Raw genomic sequence first — 15660 nt, 5'->3', positions numbered from 1 at the left:
CCAGTCCTTTGCTCATCGTCCCCCCTGTGTTTGGTCTGTATGCGCTGTGATTATTGGATTTATCATGGAAACTGCCACTATTGTTTTAATTGAATATGAAATTGTCAGGATTTATGACTCTGGATTTCTTGTTATAATGACCTTTACAGGATCACGTTATATTAGGGTCAGATTCTAGTTGAGATTGTGGCTATCTAGGACTGCGGTTCCAAGGTTAGGCATTGAGGGCAAAATAGCACTTTAGGTAGGGTATAATTGGGTAAGTGAATAACCCCTTCTCCTATCCCATTCTAGTGTCCCTATCCCATCATCCTCTTCTAGACTGTTAAACCTATCCCAAGATTGATATTCACCACTCCATCTACACATGAAGGCCCAGACACTTCATCTATATGGTGAAGGTAAGACTTTGATTTATTTTGTTGGCCGCCGTGCCATTATCCTGGCTCCTACAAGTCTGTTGGACTTTGCTTAGGGGCTTTATCTATTTTGCCTTGATACTATAGGTGGTGAATATGGTGCAATTTTTTTTAACAAATTGAATATGTTTTATTTCCACCATCCCTTGGATTATATTGTTTAAATTTAGGTGTGCTGCTTTCTGGTTTTGGATTTTAATATTTTTGTGAATTATAGCTACTATCCAGTCCGTTATAGACACAAATTCATGACACTATCCTCATCAGCTAAAGGGGTGTTCCAAGTAAACTTTTTCTCACTACAGAGTCTTAAAAATCAAAATACTCATAGTCCATCCAGTGGAGAATCTTTATTTGGACCCCCTGTCCCGTAATCTTTGGCACCCACTTGAGTGATGGCCCAAATCTAAACTGCCAGGTGAACCGAATATCCACAATCAAATCTCATGAGGTTCGCCCAACACTAATTGTATTACATAGACACATGACCGCATATTTTCGACATTACTTGAGAATTAGGCCACTTTGACATGTCTAGGGAATATTAGTTGTAGCAGGAACAAGAGTGCTCTTGCAGACCTTTGACACCATAGTTCTAGTTTGTACAGACATTAAAGGATGAGCAAAAAGACATCTGTTGCTCTCTGTAAGGGTTTTTAGAGAAAATTTTAAGATAAGATAATCCTTTAATAGTCCCACAATGGGGAAATTTCAGTGATACAGTTTCATGGATGGTACAGTAGTATATAACAAGAGAGAAAACACATACAAGCTCATGGCAGATAGAGAAATCCTAGGAATCATAGCAACTAAAAAAGAAAGAAACACAGACATACTGCAGGATCATTTAGTTCTCTGTGTGAAGTGATGTTGATAATACAGCCCGACCGTGGTTGGAGGACATGAAGAGGGGTCACAGCATGTAGATGTTTTTTTGCAGAGGTGGGGGACATATGCAGCTATCATGATAACATGTGGCAGTTCCTTTGGTAGGCAGTGAGATCTCCTGTTCACAGCTGATAGTTCGGTATCTTGCATCAGCGCTATTGTCCATTAACCACAAAAAGGGCCCCAAATGTCCTTCATCACAAGCCCTCCTCCTCCTTACTTCTTACCAGAGAGGTCTGAAGCCATCCAGGTGGACAGGGTGCTGCTCTCTTGCCAAGCTTCCATAAACACATGGGGTAGGTGATGGTAGGTTCCCAGGCTGTAACAGAGTCCCACGTGTCCACAGTAAAAGAAAGAAATTCCAGTCAGCTGTAGGCATCTTCACATATCAGCAATAGACACCAAAAATCATCTCCTTGAAAGAAGAAGTCCACACTTCCATGCAGGACTCTCCTTCATTCTTTGTGTGCCTCATGGTGACCATGCTGTTCTTAGCTCGTGGGGGGATGGTAACAGGCACATGTGCACACAGGAAAACTCCAGGTCTTGAGTCATTGTCCATGCTTTAACAATAGAAACAAAAGAAAAAAAAATACTCCACAGGGTCTTGATGTAGAATCCGCCTCAAAATCCGTTTCCAAAAACAGCTCCCATTGAAGTCTATGGGAGTCTATATTTCTGCTAGCTAGTAGCGGAAAAAAAGAAGCGAGCTGCCCTACCTTGCCGCGGATTCATTCAAATTCCGCTATGTGAACATAACCTAACCACTCTTTATCCTGGATAGTAGAAAAGTATTCTAAATGAATTTTATTTACTCCAAATTCCCTTATATGGTATTTAAAAATAGGCGAAAAAACGGACGACCCCTTTAATAGACACAATATCACATTGACTTTAGTGTCTCAGGATTATATAGATTTATAGCTGCTAACACTGTACAGGTAATAATCTACAATATATAATAGTGGCCGTGTGACCAACATGTGAATTTTTAGAATTTATAATCTTAAACAAAAATGATCCTGAAATGGAAACAAATATATTTTTGTGTTTTATTTTCCTGAACTGTGATTGAACCTCAGTGAGCAAATCTACTTCTCCGGCTCCTCATCCCTAAACCGTGTACACCGCTAGAACTATTTTAAGATAATGAATTTTGTGCTTTACTGCAAAACATCATTACAAGGTTATCACATATTTGGCCCAGTTCCTCCAACAGAAATAGTTTAGAAAATGTTATTTTTTAGGGGCCATTTATCATTCTTCCTGGAAATGAGTTTTGTTTTAAGGTTGCTACTTTTTTATTTTCTGGAATTGAGAGTCAGGGACGGCGTGTTCGGCTCTTCCAGTACCAATCTACAGACGTCCCTTCTCCAAATAACATACAGCGGTCGGGGGAACCGCAAATCTCTTTAGAGGGAGGTTTTGAAGGGAGCAGGTTGTGGACCTCTTGGAAGATTATTTCCTTGATGTGAAAAGATGAGCAGACAATAATGTCCTTCTAAGCGCAATGTGGGGAAGATGTCAACATCCATTCTCTTCTTAACCCTCTAGCTGCCATACTTTTGGTTGTTTATTGAATCATTCTGCAATCATCCTGTTACAGATAGCTCTTATGGGTTTTCTGTGGCTACGTGACTGATACTGTAACTACTTAAGCTTAATAAAAGCTCCTGACTTCAATACTGGTATCCTCTTCTATAAATGGATGGGTTTGCCTTATATCTGTGATTTTAACAGAGCTGTCTCAGATCGTTCTACATTTATTGTAAAGCTTTCAGGATACCTTCTAATCCTCATATCCAATCCACGATTTGGCCTTATACAAACACTATAAAATTATCCGCTAGGTATATCCTCCATTGTGTCCCAGTTAGATGATCTGCCATGCCAAAAGTAAGATAGTAAGGCTAGGTACACATCTGTGTCAGAGTTTCCCTACTGACGAAAATTGGTGGAGAGAACATGTTGGACTTTTCTCTCTGCTGGTTTCAGCATAAAAAATGGTGGAAAGCCAATGTGTCCATGGGTAACCACTGTTTTAGTGGATGGGCTCTCCATGGGCACCTCCAAAAGTCCAGTTCTTTATATAATTTAATAGGCACACCGTTCCTGAGCAATCAGTGCTGTTAGTTTTGGTGCCAGATATGCTATTTAGGCTCTGTACTGTCAGGAGGGCGGCATCAAGCAGGAGCAGGAAAGATGTGAGATTCTCAGTTCTGACACTGGCAGCTATGTATTATATTGTGGTCACTACTACCCAGGTAATCCCCAACTCCAACCTCCAATTCTGTCAGGTCTATTGGTTAAAATTAGGTGTAGAATTTCCCCCTCTCATGTTGGTTCCGGCACTAGCTAAGAAAGGTATTTGCTTTTAAAGAGGTTGTCCAGGAATTTGGCATTTGTAGACTATAGTCTATTAAGATCTCACAGGTGGGGGGCCTACAGATGTCCCTTGCATGATTCAGCTATATGAGGCTGCTTCCAATGCCCATACTATACACAAGACACAATACTATCTTATGGAGAGGCCATAAATACCAAATTCCATGACAACCTCTTTATTTATTGCCAAAAATCTGTTTTCCTTTTTGCGTCTGCAGGTTTTTCTTTCCTAAATCTTAGCTGACTTTCCTAATTGTTCCATCATCTGCAGATTGCTCTCTCCATTAGACATGGAGATTTAGAGCAAACCCCTATTAGTATTTTATTTTTCCCCTTATTTTCACCTATGGGGACTCTCCATAGTAATTGTTCTCACAGATGCAAATCCCTGCTCCTTTCTTACTTATCCAATCTTTTCTGACTAGACTGTATCCTTGTATATCAACAGCCCAGTCGTAAACTATCATCCAGCCTTGCCTCGATTTCCCCCACTATGTCATATTCCTCTTCCACCATGATCGCTTCTTTTGCTTGTTGATAAGACTCCTAGCATTAGTATTCATGTCCTTTAAGTGTCTTTTATGCCATTTATGTCCGTAGTTTGAAGACTCCTCTGTCTAGCCATGTCCTCTCCCAACAGCCCCCTGCCCAATGAGTTGTATTTCTTTTGCTTGCATAGGATTCTTCTGGTTTCCTCCCATTATTATTAATACACTTTGTAGGATTTATGATCTATACTTTGCACAGGTCATCAGGATTTAAATCCCATTAATTTACTTTTCCTATAGGTCCCACCAGCGCCGCACCTCCCATGAGGCGACCTGAAGCGACCGCTTCAGGCGGCACTATGCCAGGGCCTCAGGGAGGGCGGCATTTTTGCTTACCTAAGCCAGTCTAGGAAAGCTGTCCTGAACTGGATTAGCACCGAGCAGTGGATTGGGGAGGCCACTGGAGCAGCGCTGCTCCAGCAGCCTCCCCTCACGCTCAGGCAGAGAGCAGGTCCTCTCCGTGCCTGTGAACGCCACTAAGCCCCGCTCCCTTTGCTTAGCCCCGCCCCTCCGCTCCGCCATGCCCCCTCTGCTCCGCCCCCTCCTCCGGGGGGGGGCAGCTTTCTGTCGTTCGCCTCGGGAGGCGAAAGGGGCAGGTTCACCCCTGGGTCCCACTGGCTGATATAAGTGATGACGCGCTCTGTAAAGCGCTGCAGGCTATATTTGGGACCCTAGGTCTCTGAGGATGATCATACATGCATAAGTTTTCATAAGCTTATGATATGACAATGCTTTTGGATAACTTTGAGTGTCTGTTACAGGATCAGTAGAATTGAAGCACAGACAACAACAGGTCATCGGGTGTCTGTTATTTTTTTCCCTGACATCACTGGACAAAATAGTCAAGCGTGCAGGACTTTATTGTCCTGGATTTCAGACGGACTCTGCGTCACACATAGATGTGAACATAGCCTAAGACTGTATAGATTATTGATTTACATATTTACATAGGCAAAAATGTAAACTCGGCAGAATCAGTAAGGGTGCATTCACATTGAGTAAACGCTAGCTTATTTTGTAGAGTAAAATTACACTTGTAAATTTTGCTATCCCATTGACTTCAATGACATTTTACAGGCGTATTTTTACAGGCGTATTTTTTACAGGCGTATTTTTTACAGGCGTATTTTTACACTTGTAAAAAAATATCATTGAAGTCAATGGGATAGCAAAATTTACAAGTGTAATTTTACTCTACAAAATAAGCTAGCGTTTACTCAGTGTGAATGCACCCTTACATTGTACAAGTGGTTTCCTCTGTATTAGTGGAAATTGTAATGAAAAACTATTGCAGTTAGCCATAGAAATTGCTGTGATACCCATAAAGATGAGACACTACGCCATAAAACTAATGATATGTTGCCGAGATGAAATAGTTAATATGCATAAATTATCCATGCCATGGATTTTGATCTATGAGATATATGAACTTGTGGTCCGGTTCAATAGTCGCTGGAATATATAACACTCACTAGGAACTCCCTCCATAATATACTTGTCCTCCTCCGCTCGGAGCCCTGTAATTTTCCTGTATGCCCCGTCACCTGAGATCACCACTTCTTTCTACAGGCCACTCGAGAGTGTTTAGACATTTTTGTTTTGTTAACAGGAAAATTACTCTTCTTGGACAGACATGGTATTGAAGAAACGACAGTCATTATGCGTGGAGGCTCAGGGCTCCCTGTAATAACTGCATGCCATTTTTACATTATGTAAAATTGCAAAGAGAGCATATATTAGTGTCAGTCTGTCAAAAGACGTTTCATTCTAGATTGGCTGTTCTGCTCACTAAATACCGTTCATTTTGCTTTCATATCATTTCACGCTTGCTGACATCCCATCCTCGATGCTGACGCTTTGTCCTGTTGGCGTCTATAATTGATAAAGCAGCCATAAGGACTTGGAAGAAATCAAAATGTTTGCTCTTCTCCTGCATATTCAATGACTGTATGCTTTTGTTTTTGCTATTCTCTCTGAATTCAGTCCATTGCCAGCAGCTTTGACTCACATCAGATGCTTCATATTCTGGGTTTGCCATAGTTCAGACACGTCCTGGGAGAATGCCTTGTTAACACGATATCTTACGGTAGGTCATCCAAGTACATCTGACTATACTCAGTTTCTGTCTAAGATTCATACAGATGCGTCTTCCCTTACCGGTCCTCTTGGTTGGACATGTCCAGATATGTGAATCACAAGTTACAAAGCCTCTCTACACCCAACATGGATTTATGACAAGTTATCACAAAGTGCTATGCTAACTATCCTATATGTGTCTATGTGCAGCCGCCCGATGGGGAAGAGAGGTGCGAATTGCAGCCTTTCAAGGCCTGTCAACATGTCATGATATTGTGTTGAATTTGTTTCTTGTGAAATTGGATTCCTTAATCAAAATGCAGAGCAGTTAAGTGTGAACACAGACATCAGTATAGTTAAAAATCTAAAAGTAAGAAGTCCAAAACTTCAGTACCGATCCCGTAATGTATCTATATAGGGAGCTTCATTATTCTGTTACAGAACTCCAGATTTCCTACATGCCGACACACAGCTTTAGGGTTAAATTTCGATATGAGCACATGGACAATGCCTATCTATTGTCAGGATAAGGTCAACATTAAAGCACAAGAGGAAACTAAAATTCATATCAGAAATTTCTGACTGCAAATCTGTTACGTTCATCTGTTGTTTTGGCAGCGAGCACATGGAATTCTCCAAGTCCTATTTAGATGTAAAGGGAAAATTTTGCCAACAAATCTGCTGAGTGTGAACGTGCCCTAATAATAATCATTCCTATTTGCAAATTTTTAGGTATTAAAAGGATTTTTCCAAGAACATAACCGTAGGGAAATCTGTAAGACAATTAAAGGTTAAAGATTTTGCAAATATATATAATTAAAAATGCTAAATTTTAGAGATTTGCTCTATCTTATGCATGGTGATGGATTGGATATGACCATAAATTTAGGAGCGTTCTGCGATCTGGGCTTGTCAGAAAGCGAGTTGTGATTTCACCTGAAAGTTTAGGTAGACTTTTACCATTGTTTACAATACACTTGACACATATTAGCTGAAATTTCCAGCTGAAAAGAGAATACATTAGAAAAGCTTTAATATATTAATATATTTCTACCACGAGGCTGCCGAAAACTTCATAACAATAATTTCCAAATCAGTTCTTGTGTACTGGGGAATATGAATTTCTTATCCGTGTCACGCTTACTTTCCTGCAGAATGCAAAACGCAAATGCACATACAGAAGTAGCAAGGAAAATATTGTTTTCTCTTAAAAGATATAATCTCTATTTATTCTAAGGAAATATGTCATATCCTTAGATAAATGTCAGTTTCTGTGCTCCAACTATTTAGGTTTATGTACTCAATGGCAATGAATTCCCCCAAAATTCTGCAGATGATGGTGCACCGAGCAAGGGTTACTCCAGTATTCTATGGGGAATGTGTCTAGGCCATTACAATAGTCCAGCCATGAAGTAGAATGGTAGAATGAGGGGTCTAATTCTTAAATAGGGCCTTTCTCTAGCAGGACAGAATTGTGCAGAGATTTCAGAGTGAATGTCAGCTTAGCAGGGAGGAGGAAGAACACAGCCAAATAAGTGGAGAAAGAAGAATTTTTCTCTAACATGATAAACTACAAAGGTTCTGATCTTCACTTGTCCTACGGATTTATACAAATTGTGTTAAAAATTTAGTGATCATTTTAGTTACTTTGATAATACAATTTTGCTTTATATGCATTTACCTGATATAAGCAATGTAAAGGTACTGTATATACTTGAGTATAAGCCGACCCAAATATAAGCCGAGGCCCCTAATTTTACCACAAAAAACTGGGAAAACTTATTGACTCGAGTATAAGCCTAGGGAGGGAAATGCAGCAGCTGCTGGAAAATTTCAAAAATTAAAATGGTCAGAATTTTTGGATGCAGTAGATGCTGGGAAAGGGGAGGGGGTGTTTTGGTTGCCTGTCTGCCCCTTCACTGAGCTTGAGGACTGGGTTTTTTCTTCCCCCACTTGGAATTCAGCCTGGCTGAATATAGGGTATCTGCAGTGCTCCTATTAACCTCTTCCTGATGGAACAGGAGCACTGCAGATACCCTATATTCAGTAGATCGGGCACTTTCAGACACAGGATACCTAATGTGTATGTGTTTCACTGTCATTTTCTACTTTTGTATGTATTCTAGGGAAAGGAGGGATTTACAACTTTTATTTTTTAATTATTTTTAAAATCTTTTTTTTTTTTTTTTTTTTATACATTGATATTGTGGCTGGTCATAGACCTCCCTCCTAAGAAAAAAAAAAATAATAATTTTTTTTTCCTGACTCGAGTATAAGCCGAGGGGGGCTTTTTCAGCACAAAAATTGGGCTGAAAAATTTGTCTTATACTCGAGTATATACGGTATGTTCACACAGAGGAAAAGGTCGCAGAAACCTTTTTCGCCTTGTCAACATTCCGTCACGGCATACCGCCGTTGATTAGACCCGAATGAATGGGCCTAAACAGGAGTGTGTCTCGAGCCACGGAATCCGCGGCAAGAAGGGTCATCTCGCTTCTTTTTTCCGCTACTAGCTAGCGGGAAAAAAAAGGGAGTGGCTCCCATTGAAGTGAATGAGAGCCATTTTTACAGGCAGATTTTGAAGCAGATTCCGCATCAAAATCCGCCTGCAATAATCTCTGTGTGAACATTCCCTAAGAAGTTTTATCTTTGGATAAAAATGAAAACTACACATGCTTTCTGTGCGTTTGTCTGTGGTTTATTCAGTAACTTATTGTCAAGTAAAAAAACCAATATAATACAGAAGCTTGTTTAAAGTGAAGATACGTAATGAAAAAAGTGGCGTCTAAACATTTTCATAGGTGGTAGAAAAAGAGAAATTAATACTGTTAATTCTACATCTTGCAATAAATAATAGGATCTGAATCTCAGACAGAATCATAGTACAAAATATAGAACAAAATTTCTGTGCATTCACATTACAGGTTGGAAAAAAAATAATACAGACAAAATTTGGAAATTCATAAATAATAGAGCATGCTGCAATACATAGAGTTACAATATATTTCCAGCCGCTCCTCCTATCTTCTCTGTAGTTATCCCATTAAACTACATTTTCTAGTAAAGAATGGTGTAAAGCATGGCAGGCCCATTTTGTACACACTACGTATATATTTATATGTGAATATATATCTCAGACAGAGGAGGGTTGATCAGATGTAGCAGAGCTCAATGCAGTCATTTCCAACACTCATTCATTTCTACCAAGCTCAGGTATAGTCTTACATAGTCTTAAAAGGGTTAGCCAATTTTTAACATTGATGGCCTATCCTTACGATAGGTCAACAACCTTAGAACTGTGAGTGTCCGACACCAGGGACTCCCGCAGATCAGCTGCTCTGATAAGTTTTACATGCCAGGAGCCACACTGCCAATGGTGACCATTACAAATTGCACAATGATTGAGAAGCATGGCATCTGATCTGCAGGAGTCCTAGGTGTCGGACCCTTACATATCTAATACTGATGACTTATCCTTAGAATAGACCATCAATATTAGAAAGTGGATATCCCCTTTAATCTAACAGTTATCACTATGCAGATACAAAGAATCTATTGAGTAAGGACACATACCGCTCTGTTACATATGTAAGGGTATGTATATCAGTACCTATAGTATATAGAAATTCTTCCTCCCACTTTTGCATTTTTCATGTTTCATATTACATTCATTGTAGTTACTACATAGATAATAACTGAATGCATATATTTTAATACACATTCATTTAGTTTGCACCACTTGTTGTGCAATGTTTCCTGTCCGGCATAATTGAAAATTTACAAATGTGAATGTAGTCATGTCTCCATCTCCCTACTCTAAAAGACGTTGTCAAGTATTGCAAAGATCCAACTGCTCAGGATGAAAACCTTGGAAATGTATCAGTTTTACTGGACTAGAATGGAAAAATATTGACCTGAATCTAAAAAAAGTCATCTATATTTCCAGTGTAAGGGTTTGTTCATATGGCAGAATCGGGCACTGATTTTGAGGTGGATTCTGATTTCCACTGCTTTGAATGAGAGGCAGAGATCAAACAATTCTGAAAAAGAAGTGTCGGATTAAGTTCATTCAACTGTGGCTGATCGGTGAAGGAAAGCCCATGGGACCCGGAAGGCTGGAAAATAAATGTAAGATGGAAGTCCACCTCAATTCTTCTTCATTTCCCGCTGTGTTAACAGCCCCTTAATTTCCGTTGCCCCTCCCTCTGGTGTTCATCTACATTCACTCTCATGTAAAAAAACACGACAATTGAAAGCTTTTGACATGTTTTTTTTTTTACATTAGAGTTCATGGTATTGGACACAGTTGGAGGGGACTCTATCTGCACTCCTCACTCTACAACCATTAATGTTAATTGTTCTCATTCCTATATCCTTCCTTCATTCCTATATCCTTCCTTCATAGGTGTAGTGTTCCCTAAAAGACAAGGTTGATGGCCTCAGTCAATGTTCAAATCTATTTCAGTCGAAAACCTGTGGCTGTTCACTCTTGATCCACACGATAAAAAGTTTAGAACAAGAGATGGGTAAACACTGCAGTGTCTTAATGTGCAGAGATGGCTCTTGCATACATTGACTGCCCCGTGGAGTCTTTTCCAAGGACTTTCAGGGGTGATCAGTTATGCATTCAGATATTGGTATTAAATAACTGTGCATAACACGGATTGTTTAATTTTCACATTAAATAATCTAATTAAAGCCTAAATAAATTCACTCATTTAATACTGTAATAAAATAAAACATGAAAAAGTCGGCTGTGGTAATAACATTTTATAGGCACTGGATGTGTGAGTTTTGCCAACACATTACTAGTTAGTACATCTTCTGTTTGGCAAATAAAGATATGGGCTTTGCTGTTCTGTATTTTCAGTACGTCTCACACACTGGTGTACCAAGTCCGTGCACCCTCAGGCCTGCAATGCTGTGGTACATTCCTAAAGCATGTGTCCCCCCACCTCCCCCACCGTACCGAGCATGCTCGCTAGTGACATGATCAGTACTGAGACAATGGAGAATTCAGCAATTGCTCCTTGCTACCAGGGTGCTTAAGTGGACATCTGCAAACTTTACAACTATTTCCAGTGTTACACTGAAGATCTTTCATGTCATTCATCTTCTTCTACATATGTGGATGGAAACCAGCCAACCTGGAGAGATAAAAAAAAACAACATATAAGTCCTGCCATTTCTTTTACCATTAACACACAATGGATGTCATGTTCAAGCTGAGCTCTGCTGTTTCTATAGCTGTTTAGTTATGGAAACTATAGAGGTAAATGTGATGCGCTATTTGTATACCTCCCATCCACCTCAATGGGGGGCAGGGGGGGCATGTCAGAAGTTCGCCACGGGGCCCCGCCATTCCTAGTTACGCCACTGGTCAGTAATGGATAACAAGAAAAGAGATGAGAAATGGGGAGGGGGGGAGGCAGTCGGTGGGCTCACATGAAACCAGAGTCCATGCAAAGTAAGTTATGTAGGTGCATGTGGGGTACCAATGGGCATACAGAAAGCAAATATAACAAACAAACAAGGTGGAGGGCGGGGGAGAAAATTATCTCTGCAAGTGTGTAGGTAGCAAGGTTCCCAGGTGTAGAGGAAACTAGAACGAACAGGAAGTCCGCAAGGCTATGCTAACACCTCTAGGCTGAAGAATATGGGCTATGGTAACAAAGAGCGATCATTATTTGGGTGAGAGATGGGACATGGTGTACGCGGAAATGGGTTACTTGGAGGAACACAATATCTGAGTGAGATTTACGTACCAGGGTAAAGACCTAGCTTCATTTCTGCGTGGTATTAAAACCTCATACATTAAGCGAGGTAATCTTAAGTGTACCCATTGTAAAAGGGCAGGGGAGAACGATGGTTTCTGATAATTGGTGATAGTGTAAATGTGCTGGTGTAGTCGGCATCGGCCTGAGTAAATAAATTAACAGTCATTAACGTGTTATATTATCATTCAGTTCTCCCTACATGTCCCCAGGAAATAGGGTCGTAATGTAAAGAAACAAAGAGTTCAGTGGTCCTGGAATGAGGTTGTTTGCATCTACAAGAGCCATATAAATCATTTGGATGCCCACTTTAATTTCAGCATATTTTTACTGTTATGAATGTGTTTATCAAAGGGTCTGTTGCAAAACGGCACAGGCGGCACATGGGTCATATCCCTGTCCGGTGTATGACCTACATGGACCCCTTCATTCTTCATTGTCTGGAATCAGCCAAGAGCCTGGACCAGGAATAGGACCCATGATAATACACAGGTGTATGGATGGGGTCATACAAAATAATGGCTCCGTGTGCTAGCCATGAAAAAGAACATCTTAGGACCACCTACAGGAGTTCTAATGAGCAAAAAATGATGGATGTGTTTTTTTCTTACCTTGCCATTCGATTCTCCTCTCCACCAGCCATTGGTCCCAGACTTGGTATAGATCTTTACCACATCGCCTTTGAATAGGGACAGCTCCCTCATGTCTCTAGCACAGAAATCATAGCGTGCAATGGCAATACCTAGAATTTTGGGACTCAGGACTGAAAGAATAATGGAAACAAGTTATAAGAGGAAAAACTGAAGTCATATAAAATGAATGGTATGAAGGAGAAAAAATGGTTAGAAAGAATTGTATTAATCTGTGACATGATGGACAGTAGGAGAAATGGTTATTACTATGGCTATAGTTTACAATGGATTTCTGGTGTGCAGAATACACTACAATAGAAAGGTCTTACTAGGATAGTCCAAGAACTAAAAGTGCTAAATAGCTAATTTATTGATATACTGGGATATGGCGGACTGAAGACTTCATATATTAGACAATGCATGGCTTTTTAATGGATACTTGAAAGCATGTCAGAGATCTGGATTCTGGGAAGAACAATGTTATACTCTTGATGCTACGTAGTTATTCCTAATCCTATGAACCATGCTCATTCCTAATCCTATAACCCGTGCTCATTCCCAATCCTATAACCCGTGCTCATTCCTAATCCTATAACCCGTGCTCATTCCTAATCCTATAACCTGTGCTCATTCCTAATCCTATAACCTGTGCTAATTCAGATTCCCCTGCTCTATAATTCATGCCAGTTTTCTGGGTCAAGGTGTCCCCGCGTCAGCCTGTCTTGATCCTTGCCCTGCTTTATCCAATGGCTGCCACGTTCACCTGACCATAACAGCAACAGCAGGAAACAGTATACAGTCACCGGAGCCCGAGGACCTGTAAAAGGTCAGTTTACAATTTTTTTTTACACCCTATAGTCTTATAACTGAATAAATTGGACAACCCCTTAGTATTAGTAATCTATATGTTACACTGACCCCTTAGGTTCTACAGTGTGTATCAGGAGTGCCACACGTTTTCCCGGATACAAAGTTACAATGATACCACTATACTGCTATATATTATATGTAATCTGACTATTACACAGAATGTATTTCTCCCCAGACTTTTCTTGTGTTATTCCAAGTGTCCAAATCTCTGAGTGTCAGAGCAAAGAGACAACGTAGCATGCTTGGGAACACAATTTTCAGAGTTGCCAATGTTTAATGGTGATCAATACTGAGGGACGATTAGATCAGTGATCTTTCACTGCTTCATTGCTCACATGTCCTAATACAGGCTGACGTGCATATCTGGAGCTATGTGAGCTAAACTATTAGTGACAGGCTTAGACAGCAATTCCCTAATATGTGATTTTATCCGGAACTCTTCCAGTTGTATTGGATGACTAGCAATGTTTAAGGCAACTGTGGGATTCACCTTCACTTTCAGGCCTTATTCACACATCTGCATATCACGTTCACATGGTGCCCGCCTTTTTCGTACCTATTCGTTTCAACAGACGTCCATGATTTTTTGAGGACCGTAGGCCCACACAAAAAAAAATGGATGACATCTGTGTTTCATCTGGTTATCGCTAACCCAGAGACATACAAAGTATACTGAATTAAACAAAAAAATAAAATAAAAATTTGATCTGCTTTTTATAGATGTGAAATCCAGATCAACCACAGACAGAATCATCTGCAAATGAAAAGATGCGGAAGAGGATGCGGATATGTGAATAAGACCTCAGTGGCTATGGCTTATAATGCAACAGTTTACAGGTTGTGTCCCTTTCATAGATCGGATGCTGCCCTCTATTGCTAATGATCTTGATGTTCCCTGCATATTATTATGACTTATTCCAATAATAACAGATTACAAATAATTTACCAAAATACAGAATGCATTAACACAAAGATATATGAAGAGTTAATGGCTGTGGTAGACCTTTACATCTACCCCAGTAGTAGCATGCTCCAGTTATGTCAGGTGGCGAAATCCATAGTAATTCCAGGATCTACTTCACATCCTCTAAATCTCCACTAAACGCAATGGGGCAGAATTGCAAAACTGATGACTTAACTTGCGCCAGAGACCTGACGTTCATACAAGCTGTGGCAACATTTACTGTGTATTATGGACACTGGTCTAGTTCGATAAGAGGCCGGCTTATAGGAAGAGGAGTATGGCTTGTCGGAAAGAGGGCAGGGCTGCATAGGCAGCAACCTGCGCCAGACTCAAAAACTCTGTTGCAAAGTAAGCCAACTAATAAGTGGTACAAACCAGAGTAGTCAGTAATAAAGCTGCACCAAAAATATCATCCAGTGTCAACTACTGTGATAAATCTGTTGCATCTTAAGTCTAGTCTAAAGCTTGCAATGTCTCTTAGACAGTATTAGTGACAAGAACAATGTTCACTTAGGACACACATATAGATGTGTCTTTTCTTACCTTTCCAACTTATCCCAAGATTACCAGGTTTATATGAAAAAGCATGCTTTTGTGATATTCTGTCACAAGATGTCAATCCAATATGTGTCTTTGTATGGACACTTGTCTTTGTGAACTGAACCTTTCTACAGCTTTGCTAACATGCCATGATATTGAACTGGTTTCATGAGTAATTGGCGTCCTTAACCAAATTCCGGATAAGGTAAGGGTGGACACATCTGTATGCAGCCAAAAGGGATGGAGTACGCCAGGCTTCGCAGCAAGTGGTAATAAGGCATGGACCTTGCATGATGTTTAAAGTGTCTCCATTATGCCCCTTTGATGCTGAATAATTTTATTAGCTGTTACTACATCATCACTGATCATGTTTTGGGTGTCTGTTGTTTCCTAATCTGACAGCCGGGAGCTTTGTAGTGAGAGTAAGGGACATGCAGGTGGAAAAGAAAGCAGTGCCATAGCTACCTGACCAGAAGGGAGCAGTGGAGGGGGGCACAAAGCTGTACTCAGGCGCAGTAACAAAAGCAAACCCACATAGCACAGACGTCGCTTGGAGAGAAGACA

General features: G+C 40.3%; 1 protein-coding gene across 3 annotated transcripts in view; it reads right to left on the bottom strand.

The window, feature by feature from the left end:
* Positions 1–9037: 9037 nt before the first annotated feature.
* Positions 9038–15660, bottom strand: part of VAV3 (vav guanine nucleotide exchange factor 3) — a 151892-nt gene continuing 145269 nt past the window's right edge. For 2 of the 3 annotated variants that reach the window (XM_075287705.1, XM_075287706.1), the window contains exons 26-27: positions 12702–12853; positions 9038–11463 (exon numbers count right to left, since the gene is read on the bottom strand). In XM_075287705.1, the coding sequence (XP_075143806.1) occupies positions 11422–11463; positions 12702–12853 (194 nt within the window). In that variant the 3' untranslated portion in view covers positions 9038–11421. Of the gene's footprint in view, positions 11464–12701; positions 12854–14608; positions 15646–15660 lie in introns of those variants that run through there. The other variant, XM_075287707.1, reaches the window with a different exon arrangement.

The sequence above is a fragment of the Leptodactylus fuscus genome, chromosome 9 (genome assembly GCF_031893055.1).
Source record: "Leptodactylus fuscus isolate aLepFus1 chromosome 9, aLepFus1.hap2, whole genome shotgun sequence".
Lineage (NCBI taxonomy): Eukaryota > Metazoa > Chordata > Amphibia > Anura > Leptodactylidae > Leptodactylus > Leptodactylus fuscus.
This window is presented reverse-complemented; position numbering and strand designations above follow the sequence as displayed.